At 51.2% G+C, this 18,237-nt stretch overlaps 1 protein-coding gene across 9 annotated transcripts in view; it reads right to left on the bottom strand.

Moving 5' to 3' along the window:
* Positions 1–1,551: 1,551 nt before the first annotated feature.
* Positions 1,552–18,237, bottom strand: part of KATNIP (katanin interacting protein) — a 196,361-nt gene continuing 179,675 nt past the window's right edge. For 6 of the 9 annotated variants that reach the window (XM_057487067.1, XM_057487068.1, XM_057487073.1 and 3 more), the window contains 9 exons: positions 13,904–14,069; positions 10,530–10,687; positions 9,021–9,085; positions 7,730–7,840; positions 6,928–7,067; positions 4,864–4,965; positions 4,148–4,308; positions 3,948–4,036; positions 1,552–3,389 (listed from right to left, as the gene is read on the bottom strand). In XM_057487067.1, the coding sequence (XP_057343050.1) occupies positions 3,331–3,389; positions 3,948–4,036; positions 4,148–4,308; positions 4,864–4,965; positions 6,928–7,067; positions 7,730–7,840; positions 9,021–9,085; positions 10,530–10,687; positions 13,904–14,069 (1,051 nt within the window). In that variant the 3' untranslated portion in view covers positions 1,552–3,330. Of the gene's footprint in view, positions 3,390–3,947; positions 4,037–4,147; positions 4,309–4,863; positions 4,966–5,939; positions 6,166–6,927; positions 7,068–7,729; positions 7,841–9,020; positions 9,086–10,529; positions 10,688–13,903; positions 14,070–18,237 lie in introns of those variants that run through there. The other 3 variants (XM_057487071.1, XM_057487074.1, XR_008992153.1) reach the window with 3 other exon arrangements.

Raw genomic sequence — 18,237 nt, 5'->3', positions numbered from 1 at the left:
GGGGCTGAGGATGGGGACGCCAGCATGCAAAGGTCACCAGACTGACCTCTGGCTTTCTGCTCATGGGGGCTGGGGGTGGGACCGAGGGTCCAGAATGATTCCCTCCCTGCTTTGTACTTCCCAGGAGAGGCAAGGAGGGCCAGAAGGGAAGGGGGAAGGAGCAGGGAGTGTGGGGGAAAGCAGCCCTGGGGCATTATGGGGGTTATAGGCTCCAGGGGCCAGGAAGGGAGAGGGGAGCTAGTGCTTGTGCTGAGGCCAGGTGGGAGTGGGGGTGGAAGCCGGCTATGCAGGACTTGTAACTAGTTTTATTTGGCTCACTTGGTGTTTGTGTGCTCCTTTAGAGTGAACCAAAATTTAAAAGTTAGATTTCACATTAAAAATAAATAAAACACCTGGATTTCTGGCTTCTCATACAACCATGAAGATCTGACCCTGCTGGAGCGCTGGAGCTGAGCTGCACTGGAGCTGAACTCTGTGCCACCATTGACCAAGTCCTTGCAGGCCAGCTTTGCTCCCTAGTGTCACCTGCTTGGCCCCTGAGTGGCAGGGACCCAGGCCCAGGGCTCTGGCTGGTGGCTGAGAGGCTTCTCACAGCAGAGAAGTTGGAATGCCTGCCCAGCCTCCCACCCGCACAGATGGAGCACTGACAGGGCCTGCCTGCCCTCGAACATTTCCAGGGCTAGTCCAGAGATACAGCCTGCAGGGAGCTGGCAGGCAGCTCTCCATCAGGGTGGCTGGGCAGAGCAGGGCCCCTCTGTTTTGGTAGGAACTTAGAGGGAAGCAGGTGGCAGCAGCAGGTGGCCAGAGGCCCTGGACTCTGCCCATCCCTGGTATAGTGGAGGGGGAGCTTTCCAAAGGGCCTTCTTACCCAGAGCCAGTATAACTGCCCAACCTGAGCTGCAGTCCTGACCCTCCCTCCTCCTTCAACTGAACTTTCTCCCACTCAAGGGCTGCTTTACCCAAATGCCAAGAGTCACTACTGTCCACCCCTGAAGGAAGCTGGGGAGTTGGGAACCGAAGGGGGAGGCTCAGGAATCAGACATCCTGGGGCCAGGCTACCAGGATCCATATATGCTGAACCCCAGGGCTGAAGACCTAGGGGATTGATCCCCATCTTGGTTCTCCTGTGGTTTTCTCAGGATTTGTGCATTGACTAATGGCTCCCAAAGCTGTGTGTCTTGGGTAAGTTACTCAGCCTCTGTGCCTCAGTTTCCTTATCTGTAAAAGGAAGATCATAATAGTGCCTACCCCATAGGGTTGTTCCATGGATTAAATGAGTTAGTGCCAGGCAGGAAACAGCTACTGCGTATGTGTCTGTTCTGGTATCTGGCCAGGATCACAACCCTGTTTTCAGGTGGGGAAAGGGAATCTCAGAGAGAGGACTTGTCCTGTGTCCCTCAGCCAGCCACCTGCCCCTGCCACCTGCTTCCCTCTAAGTTCCTTCCAAAACAGGGTGGACTGTCACTCAGTTCTTGGAGGTAGCATAAGTTTCTTCTGTATGACCACAAATCCAGTGAGCAAGACTATATTCTTAATAACATCTTTTATTGATTTTACGAGAGAAAAAAATAGAAATTTATTTTGGAGTTAATGCCTGTACAGCTTTTTTGTCCTCCTAAATTGCATGGTACATACAATTATAAACATTAGCTAAGGTCCCAGGAGAGGTGTGTGTGTGATCTCCCCGACAAATCTGACCTGAGCCCGGGCCTCTCACCTCAACCGGCAGTGGAACACCCAGCTCCCCTTGAAGCCTCGGCACTGGGTTTGGTCACTAAGCACTGGTGTGATCCGTCCCCGGGGCTGCAGGTCTCCTGGGAGCCCAGAGGTACCCAAGGTGCTTGCCACATCTGAGAGATGAACAGAGAAGCTGGGGGCTTGCAACCTGCAGAAATGATGGATCTTCTCTGGGAGAAGCAATTCCTTATCTTCACATCGACCCCACACTCCAAATGAAAAGTGCATTTGCATAGCTGCTCGCGCCGAGCTGCAAAGCTCATAAAGTATTTGCTGGGGCTCTCGGTTGCATAGGAACGTACTTCGTTCAGTACAGTACTGCAGCGGGGCTGGGCTGGGCGCCAGGAAAACAACGGATTAATATTTGGAACGAGAAATTACCCACCACTGGGAAACCAATTAGGTCCCTGATCTGAGCTTGTTACATAGATGGAAATAGATGCCTTCTGAGCTTCACTCAGCTGGGGGTGCAAGGCACACTTCCAACATGCTGGGAAGCTGCTGGAAGAGGGAAAAGGAGAGGAGGCCTGGGCAGCAAGAACCTAACTCCTGACTCCAAGGGCACAGGGGATGGACCAAAAAGAAGAAAGCAAGCAAGAAAAGCCTTGATGGGGCCACAGGGACACTGGGGAGGGCAGGGGGGCCGCCTTCCTCCAGACACAGTTCACGTGGAAGAGGGTAGCCTTCAGGCCCCAACGGTGGGGTTGTGGCCCTGGCCCACTGGCTCCCCAGCCCATGTTCAGAGGGCATGTGGACGGGCCTCACTGGCCCTCTGGTGTCTGATGCTGCTCGCATGCCTGTCCTGTCTGCCTGGAAGCACCACAGAGACCAGCACCCGTGGGTGCTAGGGTGGACCTGTCTCTGGAAGGCAGGTGGGTGCAGCCCCTTCCTTTCCTCAGCAGGACACACACCACTGGCCAATCCCTGCTCAGGCTTTCTAAGAAGACAGAGGCCTCTGCACGACCAGCTTCTCTGAGGGTAGTTTTCCTTCTCAGCTGAGCCTGGGTGGGACTTGGGATGAGTGAGGGGTTGTATAAGTCCTGGCTAGACATTTGGGACTCTAGAGAATAATCCTGCCCTTTCAGCCACTCCACCAGCCCCCAAATGAGGTGTGTGTCTGGGGAAGGGGAGCTGTTGGTGCCTCAGCTTGGGCCTCTGAAGGCACAGCCTCCCTGTCACATCCCACCCATGCTGGTGCTGGTGTGTGAGGCCTGGTTCCCCTGCTCTGTGTGCCCATGCGTGGGGCTGGAGGGTTGCCTCCTCAGTCCCCCTCACTATCCTGGCCTGACTCAGACCCAGCCCGGAGGCTCTGCAACAGGCCTGAATGAATGCGGGCCCTGCTTTGATGATCTTACAGGAGATGCACAAGCCAGGTGTCCTGGGCTCCCTGCAGCCAGCCCCAGGGAAGGGTGGAAGGCCATCCCATACAAGTCCCCCTCTTCAGAGAGCTCCTCTCTACACTGCAGCTCTCTTGCAGCCTCTGGAGTCCAGGTTGGCCCATGCACGGCAATGAGGGTGGGGAACGTGGATGCTGAGTGGGGGCCAATGACAGAACCCTGTGCTGGCTGAGAGGAGCAGCTCCCCCTTCTTCGGTCAGCAGTGCCAGCGTCGCGCTGTCTCCTTCTCGCTTATGCAGGTTTTGGGGCGTAAGGCTGTTAAGAGAGAGCAGAGGATCAGCATCACCCAGCCTCAATCCCATGCTTTCGGGGAGACCTGGCCACCTCCTGCAGCTCCCAGCAGCCTCTGGGCTCAGCATGCCAGGCACACTGAGCCATTCACTGACTCTGGCAGGAGCAGGCTCTGGCACGCCAATCCCTCTAGGCCTTTGCTCACGCTCTGCCCGCTGCCTGGGCAGCCTTGTATCTTTTAGGATGCAGCTCAATACCACTTCCTCTAGGAAGCCTTCACCCTGTGCATCCTTTACTGGATTCCATGGCCACGGCAACCTCTTCGATACAGCACTTTTGCCCTGCACAGCTTTTTCCCTCTGTAGCCGCACAGCCTGGCCACACCATGTTACGGGGTGCCTGCAGGAAGGCAGCACATGGCTCCTGGGATTCTGCCCCCATCAGCCCCTCCTCAGCCTCCTGGATGGAGACATGGGGACTGAGGGACAGGCAGGGGCCAGAAAAGGTATGTGATGCTGCAGCTGCTTTTCTAGCAGCCTGAACTCCTGAGGGGGACACTCTGGGCTGAGAACTGAAACTGACCTGGGTCAACTGCACTCTGCTTCCTTTTTGAGTTGGTAATGATTTGGTTTTCATTCATCATCTGGATGTCCTGATCCTCTACCTGATTACTGTGGGGAGGGAGAAGACGGGAGATTTGATCAGGCTCCAGGCTGTGTGTCTCTGCCATCTGTCCATGTTAGGGCTGGCGGGGGAGGTTGTGGGACGGGCTGGGGGTGCACCTGATGGTGGTGTATTTTTCCTGCTGGCAGATGTCTGTGTCCTCGGTGAAGAGGATGGTGTGGTATGGCACTGTGGGCTCGCACGTGGGCAGGATGCCCCCAACCAGGTGGCCCACCATGGCCAGGATCCCGTTGTACACAAGCAAGTCGTCCACCAGGAGCTGGACAGACAGAGAGGGGCTGTGCCATGCAGCCAATGGGTCTCCTTCTTCCTTCCCACCTCAGGCAAAGTGTGAGATTCTCAGAGCCTCGCCTGCTATGTGCCCAGCCTGCATTACAATTTCAGAGCTTCACCACCCTCAGGGAAGGCACGTGTGATTAGCCCCATGTTGCAGATGAGGCTGTGAAGGCTCAGAGGACTTAAATACTTTGAGCTCACGTGGCAGAGCCGGGAGGCAAACTTGGTCTCTGGCCCCCAAGGTTCCCGCTCTCCTGACCCCAGAGTAGCCTCCCAGCAAAACTCCTTAAACCAATATGATAATGAGAAGAAAAGATGAAAGAAAGCCAAGCTTTTTTCAGGGTGATGATTCAAATCACTCAGAGGAGGTTTTGAATTCATGGTTGGATGGCAAATTTCTCTGCATTTGAGCACCAGACATTTGTGTCTAAGGTTGCAACAGAGAGAAGTGAATCAAACTGCGACAAATGATAATTGCTGGCAGCCTAATTACCAACGAGCATAATTATCTAAAGAAACCCAGCTAATAAGGACTTACGCCAAACTCCTTCACCCCTCGATGGGGTGTTTTCGCGTAATTCCACAGTTTGATCATTGACACCGTAGTAGGCAGATCAAAAATCACATAAACCCGGTTCACCTGTAAGAGAGAAGAACTAATTAAAACAGGCATGTTTGGAAACAGAGGCGCTGGGCTGAGCCAGGGGTGTCAGGCATGGGCAGGGGGCAAGGCTGGTGGGTGCCTGAGGCAGCGCCTGCTCATGAGCCAGCCTGGCCTGCTCAGGGCCATGGCGCGTGCGGCTCCTGCTGTCTTTCATCTCCTCGAAGCCCATCTTGAGTCGGGTCACGTGTGGCTGCATTTGCAACAAACCGCTGAGCTGGCTCTTGGAGGGTTGGTTTCCTCGGGCCTGGCGTGGCCCTCATTTAAATACCCGCAGAGAACTGGGTGTGCCCTTCCCTTTCTCAGGTCAGACTAGAAATGCAGTCTGGGGCTCCACCGTGGGCCACAGGGACAGGCCCCAACTCCAGAGTGGAGGAGAGCTGTCCCCATGCAATCAGCATAGCTCTGACCTGGTTTGTCCTTTCCCTGAATCATAACTGAATGCCCAGCAGACAGGCCCTGGAGGCACTGACAGGTAAGTGTCAGCATGTGTCTTTGACTCTCTGCTGGGGAGGCAGGAAGGGGGTTGTCCAGATCGTGGCAGAATGGGTTAGTAAAGTGAGATCCAGTAGCCTCAAACAGATAACCCCTCCCCAAACAAAGACTCCCAAATATTACAGGGCACCTGCAAGACAGAACAAAGAAAGCAGTACGCATTCAATGTGGGCCAGAGGCTGCAGGCTTAGTTTTGCCCCAGGCCCTGGGTCTCAGCCTATGGCCATCCTTAGTGTGTCCTAAGAGGGTTAGGGGGTTGTGGGAAGGTGGGGGCTGCTGGGCGAGGGTTAGCCTTCTGACTGTACTGTGGAAATAACAGAAGTCTAGATAAGGGTCCTCAAACGCAGTTGGCCACAGAGTTGAAGCTGATACAAATGTTTGAGTCCAGTTGGGAGAGTGACAGCTGGAGAAAATGCCCTGGACCGAAAGGCCTTCAGGGGAAAGATGATGGTGCATACCTGGTGGCTAAGCTCAGGATGGCAGTGGGCTGGACTGGCCTGGGGGGCCACGAGTTTGAGACCCCTGGTCCAAAGGCTGGTAGATCCATGTACTTCCCCTTTGCAATGGTGGGGCTGGGGCTAGGGGTTGGCCTCTGCTCAAGGGAAGCTGATGAACACTCAAGGTGGGGCCCACTTTGAGGGGCCTTTGGAAAGCCTCCATTACAGACTGCTGATGTGTCCTTTTCTGTAAGTGTTTTGAGAGGAAAACATATCCCCTTGTCCTCCCGTGTAATCATATGGAAAAGGGGACATGTAAGTGGTTATACGGATGCCCCGGACCCTGCTACGCATCTCTAACAAGGTATTCAGCCCTGTGGCTGACAGGCTGGTGGGGTGCTAGACCCACCTGTTCCCATCTCCTGGCCTCTCTCTTTCCTCTCTACTACCATGACCCAGGCCAGGAGGGTGAAGGCCACCCCTAGGATCCCCATCATGCCTTGGAGCAAAAGGTTAAGTAGACCAATGGCAAGGCCTGCAAGCTGGGAAACTGAGCCAGCTGGTTGGACGAACTGACCTGGCAAGTTTGGGGCTAGAGGGCAGGGTTGGGGCCAAGTGCCTGGTGACGTGAAGAAGGAGCAGGCACAGTGAGCATGGGGAGGACAGGGCGGGCTGGGAGGAAGAGGACAGAGAGGGCTGCAAAGAGAAGCAGAGGCAGGAAAGAGAAACAGAGGAGGGTGCTCACAGGGACTGATGGGTGCCCAAGCCCCAGGCCTAGGGCTCCTGGCATCAGAGTCCCACGGGGCCCTTTATCTCCCCAGCATCCCCTCTGATAACCACGCCTAGAGCAAAGAGAAAGAACTGCTGGCCCAGAGATGTGTTAACAAAGACTTGAACTTTCCTGACAGCCCTTGGGCATTTTGAATTGTTCAAGATTAATTGGATCTGGAAGAAAGATGTGTCAGTGAGCCGGGGGCAGAAAGCCCCCCTACCTGCCCCAGGAACCCACCAGGCCCGGCAGGATGGGGGCCAGCCACATGTGCCTGCCATCACCGGTGCCATTCACTTGGTCGATGAGCTTGTCGGGGGTCCGGACGTCCCCGCACACGCCTTCAAGGGAGTTCACACTGTCCGGGAAGGCGGCGATATCTGAGGAGGCCACTAAGCTCCATAACCCAAAGCAGTAGCTCAGCCCATGTGCCACTCATGTGCTTTTATCCCACTGACAGCATGGCTCAGGGGACGCCAGGGCTGGCAGGCCTGGCAAGCAGAGTGATCGTCTGCTGCTCTGGGCAGCCAAGTGACAGCCAAATCAGACCTGCTCTGGGGAAAAAGAGAGCACAGAGGCTGAGGGGAGTCGGAGTGTGTGTGGAGAGGTGGCCAGTTTCAAGGAAAGGGGAGGAAGCCATGCAGAGAGCTGGCTGAAAAAGAGTTTCACAGAACTGCTGGAGGCAGGAACAAAAATTGTTGCTGCCAGTTTGGAGAGTAGAGGGCAACCTGTGGAAGTTTTCTTTTGCAAGGGGATGAGGTGATGGCTGGCTGGACACTGCCTGGCATGTAAGGAAGGATAGGGGGAGCCTGACCCACCTATGGTCACTCAACTGATGGGCATTACGAGGACCTAGAGAACCTGGTCCAGCTCTAGCTCTGCCATTCTGACCTGTGAGATCTTGGGCAAGTCATGGAACACCTCAGTTCCCTCATTGCAAAATGGGTACAAAATCTCTTATGTCCCAGCATTGGTGTGAGCCTCTCAGAGGAAACTGGGGACCTTCAGTTGGAGTGGAGCCCCCTTCCGCATAGAAGGATACTGTTTTCCGACAGAGGAATTTTTTCTCCCCACTCATCATACAGCTCCAGGCCAGTAAGACCGATGTAATATGGGTCGCCCCAGCTAGTCAGGAGCTGAAACTGGAAAATGACTGGAATATGTTATTAAGGAAAATAGGCTTAATTTTCTGGAGAACAAAATGGAACAATGACAAAGATACCATAGGGATATATATTTGGTTTATATAGATGATCGAGAGAAAAAAATGATTTTTTTGAGACTGAAGCCTATCAATATACATGTGGCATCAAATTTTCCTTCAGCTGTATATGTGCATGTGTGTGCTTTAAGAATTCAAAACCTTTCTCCAGGCCCCAGGAGCCACGAGGACAGGAGGGGCGGTGCTCTCCAGCGATCTGGCAGGACGGGGATACACTATGGCCCAATTTCATTGCATGGTGCTGAAAAAGTGACCAAAATGTCTCATGCCTCAGTTTCTCTGGCTGTAAAATGATAAAAACAGAGCATCTGTCCCCTTGTCCCTCCGTTTTAAGTGCTCAGGGGCTTAAGGGGCTAAGACATAAGTTTTCAGAGGGTTGGGCCGTGGCAGAGCGACCCGCCGCTGCCGACTGAGCCCCAGCAGTGCAGAAGCAGCGCCAGGCCCTTCCCGAACCATGTGCCCTTGCACTCCCAGCACTCCCAGGAGCAGGCAGGGCAGGAAACCTGAGAAGTGGTGGGTGACTTCCAGACAGTATCAGAGCCAGAGGTAGGTAGTTCTAGAAGAGGCTAGGGAGAGAGCCAGGCTGCTGTTCACAAACTTGGCCCTGCCCACCCCAGCTAGGTGGCCTTAGGCAAGTTACTCAGCCTCTCTGGGCCTCAGTCCTCTCAGCTGTGGAATACGGATGCTAGCAGCCCCACCTTGCAGGGCTGCGGTGAGGGCTGAGTTCAAACAGGCACTCATGGTGACAGTACCAGGATGCTGTTCTGTAAGGGTCCAGTAAATCTGCACTATTACTGCTTCTATCTTCACCTCCTCCCTGCCTGGTTCTAGGAGCAGCCCCCACTCTTAGGGATCAACTCCAGCTTCTCTGCCCCCACCCCAGCGGGAGTCCTTGGTGCGGCCTCCCGAAAACTCAGCCCAGCAGCACGCAGTGTGCCTGAGGACCCAGGAGCCCTCTCCTCCTCCCCTTGGTGTCCCTGCCTGGAGCCCTAGCTGCCTTGGCTGGGGCCTGCCTGAAACCCCAAGGCAGCTGCAAGGGCCTTGCCCTCTCCCTAGGTTCTAGGTGTGGCCTGGGGGGCCCTGGGATGTGCAGGTGGGTGGAGAAGGATACAGCCGCAGGGCATCAGGGGCGCCTCGTAGTCCATGCTCGCCCGCTCCAGGCTTTTCCCATCGAGCCTGAAAACACAAAGCAGCACCAGGAAGCAGAGGAATCACTGATCAGTTACTCCCCAGGCAACACACTCAAAAGATCTACAGCAGAGCAGCGGTTCACTGGAAGGCGGAGGAAAGGCAGAAGAAGCCTCTTCTCGCATGGAGTTCACCTTCCGCTGGGGAGATGCCGTCATCTTGGCCTGACTATATGGACTCTTCTCTTCCTCAAAACCACCCCAAGAGGTGGGTACTTTTATATCCCTGGGTTGTGAGTGAGGAAACTGGAGCACAGAGAAGTGAAGTCACTCAAGGTCACAGGACTGGGATGTGACCAAAGGTTCTACTTGTGGCCACCCAACTCTACTGCCCCTTTACAAACAAGGAAAGCCCCCTTGTGCTGTGAGCTGAGCGAGATCCTTGGTGGGGGTGATGGAGTAGAGTGCTAGGTGGGCACAGGCTACCTTAGGGGTTATGTCAGAGAGGTAGCATCTGAGCTAAGAAGGGGGCAGCCGTGTAAAGAGTAGAGCCAAGACTTCCCAGCAGAAGAACAGCCAGAGCAAAGGCCCTGAGGCAGGAAGGGGCTGGGCAGTTGTTGTTTGCCTCAGAAAGCAACCAGAGAGGCTAAAGTTGGGGAGAGCCCTGAAAGTTTTAGCTTTATGATCCTGAGCAAGTGTCTTGACTAGCTGGGGCCTCAGTTCCCACATCTGTAAAATGAGCATAATCCCAACATCAAGGGGAGGTTGGAAGGAGTTTCTGAAGGATGAATAGAAAGCATCTGGCACTGAGCAAGCATGTGGATGGGAAAGCTCTCTCCCTCCACACTCCTCCCCATGGGGCTTCTCTCCGTGGTCCATGGACAGTGCCCTCCAGCCCTGGCCTGTGTTTCTTCAACTTCAAGGGCAATGTTATAATTAAGTGACTGTTCACAGTGACCAGCCCAAGAAGTGATTCCAGCTACAGTGGAGGGAAACTCATTTTGTTTCAGGAGCTTGGCTTCTGGCGTTTGGACATCAGGGGGTTTAAATAAGTAAACTTAACATGGCATTTACAGATTGTTATGAACTTAATGCAGCTGAGACTGGGGCCAAGAAATACCAGTGGAATTCATGAAATGTGAGGCTCTATTTTTCTCTTTGAATCTTTCTAAATCAGGAACACAGAAACAAGAGGAGGAAGTCCCATCCCTGAATTGGCTAGCGGGCATTTCTGGAATCAGGCAGGCTGGAGCCTCTTTTCCCAGCAGGAAGTGCAATGAAGCATTTAAAATCTCAAGCACTCCAGACTGTGAGAAACCCAAATATCCCCAGACAAGGCGGGTACATCCCACAGGCTTCCAGAGAGGCTTGGCTGAGCTTTAGAAAACGACCAAGTTGAAAAGCAATACGTTTGATCATCATTTCAAAACCCTTATGCGTGTACTTCAGAGCAATGCGCTAGGAGGGGAGGTTCCCTGCGGGCCCCCACTCACCTCCGGGCTGGCTGGGGCATTAGGCGAGCCTGCAGGTAGTCCACAAAGAGGATTTCTTGAGCAAAATCAAAGTGGCAGTTGCCTGGCCCCTTCCTGATGAGGAAGCCCTCTGGAGGGGAGACGCACAAGCCATCCAGGGAGACATGGACGATTTTGGCCTAGCAAACAGAAGAAAAACCATGCCTGAGGAAAAGAGGCCAGCATGAAGGAAAGCAGTATGTGCTGACATGGCTGGTACTGCAGGTACATGACAGTTATGGCAGAGAGGCTTCACAGAGACCTGGGCTTGAGAAATAGCTTGGTCTGGCCTTTCTCCCAGACCAGAACCACCAGGCCATGGGCCATGCCCACTCCCCGCCCAGCACTGTGCTGGGCAGAGGGCAGATAGCGGGGACAAGGCAGGTGGAGCCCCTGCCATGGTGGAAATGTATAGATATTCTCTTGCCCACAAGTTTCAGGGGTGACACCTAACTTGGCCAAGGTCCCACCCACCTCATCAGCTGTAGTGGCCTGAGGTGGTATGACGTGGTGGTCAAGGGCATGGACTCTGGTGCTCTGACATCTACCATTAGTAGTTGTGTAAGTTACTTAAACTCCCTATGCCTCAACTTTTTCATCTGCTAAATGGGATCAATAGTAAGTTAACTTATGTAAAGTAGGCAGGACAGTGCTTGGCACAAAATACACACTTAGGGAGTGCTAGCCTATACTAATCCGTCTTCAAACCCTGGCTCCCACCTCACCACTTCTCCTCGCATTGAACTCTGGCCCCTTCCTCACCTTCCTTCTTATAGCCCATAGCTCGTCCTTTTAGGGCATGTGCTCCTTAGCGGTGTCCTCAGTGGTTTCTGGCTCTCCCTCAATGGCAGAGACCCCAGCTGGACCATCTAGATTTGCCTCAGGGCCTAGCACACCATAGGTGCTTATTAAGAGCTTGCTGCTGAATCAATTAGATTTGGGCCAATATGTCCCCCTTATTCTAGGTCAGAGTTCGCCAGTCAGATGGCCAGGATCTATCATTAAATCTCAAAGCCTTAATGGCAGGATCTGAGGTGGCTCAGCCCTGTTTCCCTTGGGCCAGAGGGTGGAGGGGTGAGCAGAGGGGGGCAATAAGGCAGCACCTTATCTCTGATGACACATTATGGAATCAGGGCTCCTTGGCACCCACCCCACCTACATGGGTGGCAACAGGGCCCAAGTGCCAGCCAGACTGGTAGAATTTCACATCTGGGAAAATTAGGGGGGCTCCTCCATACAGAAAGAAAGGATATTTCATGGATAACTAATGAGCCCCTATGGGCTTTTATTCCTTCAGCATTTAGGGAGCCTTGGCTGTGGCAGTCACAGGAACATTAGTCTGAAAAGTATAGGGTGACTGCCTTCATGCATGCCTGGATATGGGGACCCAAAGCTGTCACTACATCTCTCCCCTCTGCTTTCCTCAAGGCTAATTCCTACCCTAGCCCTAGGGTTGGACCTGTGACTCAAGGCCAGCCCAGAGAACTAGAACCTACTGGTCAAGTGATTGGTTTGGGTTCATGGAACTGAACCAGAACAATCAGCATGACTCCCAGAGGTTTGCGGGTTTACCTCAAAAGAAATATTCTTTCTTCTGCTGAACCTGGAGTTAGCAGGATGTAAGCCTGGAGCTGCCAGGGTTTGGTCTGTGGAGAAAGCCACCCAAATGAAGCTGGCAACAGAGCAAAAGCAGAGGTCCAGGAAGCCTCTGTCCTCCTCCAGGGCCACCACCTCTTCCAGGAAGTGTCCCTGACTTCACTGGGCTTCTGTTCATTCCCTCAGAGGGGGCTTCTATTATCTTATCTATCCATCTTATAGCTAAGATTTCAGAGTTTAACAGAGTTAAGCTAGAGATCAGAGAGGCTAAGCAATTTGCCCAAGGACACACTGGGGGCATCTGAAGCCCCATCTCCAGGAGTGCAAGGCTTGGCTCCAACCATTTGCCAGGGGCCCACAACCAGGGTGCCCAGAAGAGCCTTGTAGCAGGGTGGGTGGTGGTGGTAGGGGTGTTTAGGCACTTGATGCCTTATCCTGGAGAGGAACCAGTTTCCATCATGTTGCACTCTGGGACCTGCCCTCTCCTTATCCCACTGTGACCACTTGTCATTAGCATCCAAGCTAGTGGGGGCCAGACCTGGGAGGCAGGGGTTTTGAGCCTAATGTTTCTAGGCAGTGAATCCAGGTGGTGGAAGCTCAACTGGAAAGACTGATTTGCTCAAGGGAATGTAAAGGCCCAGAGGCACAAATTGAGGCAGAAGACTTCTCGAAGTGCTAATCTGCTAATCCTCAGAGTATGGTGGCCTGAAAGGATTTGTCAGCTGCACACTCTAAGGAGCCACTGCACCTGCAGGAGAGCACCTGGGGGTTGGGGGCTGCTGGCTGCACCGTGGTAGCCCCCACCATCCAGGTCCCACAGGCCCTGAAGAAGAAACCCTGGGGCATGGTATGTGGTGGGGAGTCCAGCCTTGGGGCTCACAGGACCCAAGGCTGAGTCCTGGCTTTGTCAGCTTCTATGTGGCCACCCTCCCGAGGCAGGTATCATCTTCCTCCTCATTTTACAGACAAGTAAACTGAGGCCCAGGGAAAGCAGACCACTTACCAACGATCACACAGCTGCTTAGGGTCAGAGCTGGGATTCAGACTCAGGACCTTAACTGCGCTGCTTTATTCTAGGTGACCATATCATCATCACTTCTATGAGGGGAAAGGACAAATATTTCACAGTTCATAGTCCCACAGGGACAGAAAAGTCCAAGAAAATGGGCACTTATGATGCTCTTCTTCACATTCTAACAGAGAGCCCTTCTTTTTCACATCCAGCAGAAGAAGAGCATAGCGTGGAAGTTAAAGTGTTGGGCTCTGAGTCTGGCAGATATGGACAGGGGCTCTGGCTGTGTAACCTTGGCTGAGTGGCTGGACCTTGCTGAACTTGTTTTTAACTCTTTGAAAGATGAAGGAAATAACACCTGCCTCCAAGAAGCTAGGACCAGAGTGTAGTGAAATGATGAATGCGTGTGAGGTCTCAACCCAGGGCCTGGCCCTGGAAGCACTCAATGAACATCAGAGCAGGGCTGCAAGCTACCACTAGGAGTTGGGGGCTGAACCTGCCAAGGACCCCTGGCCCCCCCAGAAGAACAGTGCAGCAAGCTGCTGAGTCTGCCCTGGGCTCTTTAGCCTCCATTTGCTGTTTGCAGCAAAAGGAAACAGCAGTGCACTCTCTCCCTGACTGTAACCCCCCAGCTCCATTTGGAAAGTTCTGGAGGATTTATGCTCCTTTCCAGCAGCCATGCCAGCCATTCATCAAGGAGCCATTTCTCTGATGGTGGACTGAGCACGGCCGCTGTTCCCTGGCTTACCCCTCGATATGTGTCCTCGGGAGATTTATTGTAGTTCCAGAAGCGCAGGCCTGCGATGTTTTCGGCTCTGTCGAAGTGTATCATGACCACGTGGTCCAACCCCGGTGAGAAGGGGATCAGCCACATATGCTCATCCTCCATTGTGATGTTGGCCCCATCAATTAACCTGTGAGCAGTGGGGAGGGGGCAGTGAGATGGGGTGGCCCAGCCTGCTAGGAGAAATCACAGTGCAGGGTCTAAACCCACTCATGTCCCCACTGTGGCCCCTGCTTGGCTGGATCAGGCTCCTTAATGGAAGATGAGACTAATTAAAGCAACAGTGAGGGGCCATCTCTCATCTATGAGAAAATAGGGAAAGGAAGAAAAACAAAGTAAGAAAACAGGGAAATAAATAACAGTCTATGCTGTTAAAGGCATGGTGAAGCAATCACGAAGGTGAAGCAATCATGCAGGTTTAAAAAGTGGGAGGGAAATGTGTCATTTTTCAGGACCCTTAAATGCAGTGATCCATTGCTTCAATTTTTTTTTCCCTGAGGAAAATGTATTCAATATATTGGAAAGGCTATGTGCACAAAGACATTTGTTATAGTGTTGTTTATTTATATTAGAAAAAAAGATAACCTAAAAGGTCTCCCACTAGGGAAAGGGTTAAGTAAATCTTTACAGAATGAAAATGATAATTATGAGCATAACGCAGGAACATGGCAAAGGCAGGCCTGGCTGCTGACTTTAATGCTGGACTATCGCAGGATAAGGACCAGGAAAGAGGAAAAGTGAAAGTACATACATTTGTGTCAGAGGGGATGGGATTTCAATATTTTTCTCTAGTTTCCAGACTTTCTATAAAATGCTGAATTGACTCCACAGTACCTTTTAGAAGAATTCTCCCTTGTTTATTGTGCTGAGGGAAAGAGACTCTAAAGTTCCAGGGTGAACCTGGCATGAGACAAGTACAAGGGGTGGGAGCCTCTGTGGGGAGCTGGTCTGGTTTGTAACCATGCAGACTGGGTATCCCAGGGCAGCCCCCACCATTATGGGAGCCCCCAGCACCCTCGGGTTCTTCTCAGCTGCTGTTCTAAATGCACTCACCACCTTGCCCACATTGTACTCCCATCCTGGCCAGTCTCTGGTTTTCCTGCTCAGGACGCCTGGCCTCATCTTCCTCAAGTCTGCCCATGTTTGTTCCAAAGACTGTCCTGCCACCGACCGCCCTGGACTGCCCAGCACATCTCAGCCCAGACCCAAGACCCTTATTCTCATGGCTGTGGCCCATGTGCCTGGCATTCCATGGAGAGAGCTGGCCCCAGGGAAAGGGGCCCAATTCTCAGCCTCTTGGGAAACCTCCCACCCCTCCTATTTTCCTGGTATACTGAGGCTGCTGCATTGGGAGAAACAGGCCATTGCAATTTCTAGATTTTAAAATAAATTTTATTTTTTCTTTTTAAATCTTGAAGTTCTGGGTTTGGGATAAATCTTATAATCTAAGTGTTCATACAAGAAAGTAAAGTTTCTTTTTTTTTCCAAAAGTGTGTTTTAAATTGATGGATGGTGAGTCTTACAACTCTTGGCATCTTAAAACTGAGGAAATTCAGCAATTTAACACTGGGGTGTATATGGAATTAATCTGAGGACTACCACTAGAGAACCTTCTGTTTCCTTACAAAAGCAATTACTTCCCTGTTCTAGAAATGGGGCTGCCTCCATAGCAAAGTCACTGCCCAATTATGAGAGTAGAGAGAATTCCTGAAGCATATATAGCTGGTGGTGAAGGGAGGTCCCCACAGATACCCTCAAGAATATCTAAATGATACTTCCTAGCTCTGTCCACAGAAAAGCCTAGAAACAGTGACCAACCCAGTAGCAATAAGCATCCCTAGTAGCTAGATTATGGTCTCTAAATATCATTCCTGCCAGAAGAAATGGCTGATTCCATGTCTTGGACAAGAAGTATACAAGAGGAGCCTGGAGTATCCTGTCAATATCAGAAAGCTGAAATGCTGTCAGAGACTACTATATAAAAAAAAGGATTCAGGAGCTCCCTGTGTCTAAGAGGATCAGTTTGAGCATTGATAGGATAAAAACTACAATTGATTAAAACCCTTCAAACAGTAAGCTTAATCCATGGTTTATGACAGTCAAATACAAACAAATGTTTTAAAGGATGCTAGAGAAACAATTTATTATTTTGAAAACTGAAAAATAAAGGGAAAGAATCACACATTTAGATTACCTTTTCTGTTTGAATTGTACCTCAGAGTCACCAAATAATTGAGGGAAATTCTCTCTTTATTGTGAAAAAAAGAATGTTAGGATCAGCATATCACCAGTTTGCAGTTTTGCAACCCCTAATGAATTAAATCTAGCCACTGAGCACTGGCCGCCAACGTCACAAAAAGCCTGACAACTAGACATTCTATACATATCCTGAAGTGAATATTCAGTGACATCCAAGCTCCAATGGTCAAATCTCAATCTGATCAGGCCTCCAGATCTAATGAGCAATTTATAAGAAGTACAAGGGCCCAAGGAACAGGTTAAGCAATACCATAGAGATTCAACCAGTAAAGTTCAGGCTATGAGGCAAAAAACTTGGTCTTTTCAACATAATTCATAGGAAAAAAGGAAAAAAGATGGAAGGGAACCTACAGACAAGAGGCTTGAGAGACATCTCAACCAATCACAATCACAATTTAAAGAACAAACTTTCAAAAAGAGGTTGGGGAGATTGTCAGGGATATAGGAACATGCTGGATATCTAATAACTTAAGGAATTGGTAATTTTGAGGGGTATAATAATGGTACTGAAATTATGTCTTCTTTTTAAACTCCTATTGCTTAGAGATACTGAAATATTTAGAGATGAAATGCTATCAGCCTTGGGATTTGCTGCAGCATAACCCTGCTGGCTGTGAGCTCATCACTCTTCTAGCTGGGAGCTGGATTCATGGGCCCCAAGTCTGTGCAGGAGTGTGGCTTGCCAAGATGCAGAGCACAACGTAGCCCATGAGCAGGCAGTGAGAGCAGGACATGATGGCCATGGTTATGAGGCACCTTAGAGAAGAGCAGGGAGGAGTCTAGCACTGACCCTGAATGTTGACCCCAAATGTAATCTGGGCTAGGCAGGAGGCACAGCTCCTTTCCTCCCTCCAGCCATGGGATTTATTGACACATTCTACTGATAAAGAAACTGAGTCAGGAGAAGATATTATGAGTTAGTGGTTAAGGGCATGGCTGGTCTCCTATGGACCTGCATTCAGATCATGACTCTGGCATTCAACTAGTCTGTGTTGCATTCTCAGCTGCTATTCTAAATGCACTCACCACCTTGCCCACATTGTACTCCCATCCTGGCCAGTTTCTGGTTCTCCTGCTCAGGACGCCTGGCCTCATCTTTTTAAAAGATGTGACCAGTTTTTTGTTTTTTTTTTTTGAGAGGGCATCTCTCATATTTATTGATCAAATGGTTGTTAACAACAATAAAATTCTGTATAGGGGACTCAATGCACAATCATTAATCAACCCCAAGCCTAATTCTCAACAGTCTCCAATCTTCTGAAGCATAACGAACAAGTTCTTACATGGTGAACAAATTCTTACATAGTGAATAAGTTCTTACATGGTGAACAGTACAAGGGCAGTCATCACAGAAACTTTTGGTTTTGATCACGCATTATGAACTATAAACAATCAGGAGATGTGACCAGTTTTTAAATTCTCTGTACCTCAGTTTCCTCAAGTATAGAGTGGGGGCATCTTAGGGATGTTTGAGGCCTAAATGGGTGGACACCTATAACCTGCTTAGCATAGCCTAGCATCTGGCAATAAATGGGCTAAAAATATGGCAGCTATAATCCAGTTATTACTATTATTATTGGAGGGATTAAGAAATTTACTTACTAGCTGTTAAGGGGCAGAATCAGGATTTGAACTCTCATCCCTCTGACTCCCCTACCCAGTTCACACCCTCAGGCAGACCCAGGCCCTAACAGCTGTCCTGAGCTGGGGGGCTGAGCACCAGTCTGCAAGTCATAGGGCCCCATAGGATCGAAGCAGTGTATCTCAGGTTTGTCATCTTACTGACTTGACCCAACCTGGGCTTATGAAATCTGACATATGCAGAGGAAAGGGCAGCCTCAGATGCCTGCTGAGACTTCCTCAGCAATCACCTCCAACCATAAGGGATAAAAAGCTTTTAGGCTAAGAGGCGGAGTCACACATGCTTAAATGCACAGCCGTCACTGCAAAGGCTTACTGAGCAGCCCCTGTGTTTGAGGGTCTATGCTGAGCATGGTGGAGAAAACACAAAACACAACTGTGTCTGGAAGTAGAAGAAA

Source organism: Manis pentadactyla, chromosome 10, assembly GCF_030020395.1.
Source record: "Manis pentadactyla isolate mManPen7 chromosome 10, mManPen7.hap1, whole genome shotgun sequence".
Classification (NCBI taxonomy): Eukaryota; Metazoa; Chordata; class Mammalia; order Pholidota; family Manidae; genus Manis; species Manis pentadactyla.
The sequence above is the reverse complement of the archived record's forward strand: the minus strand, read 5'-3'. Positions and strand labels throughout refer to the sequence as shown.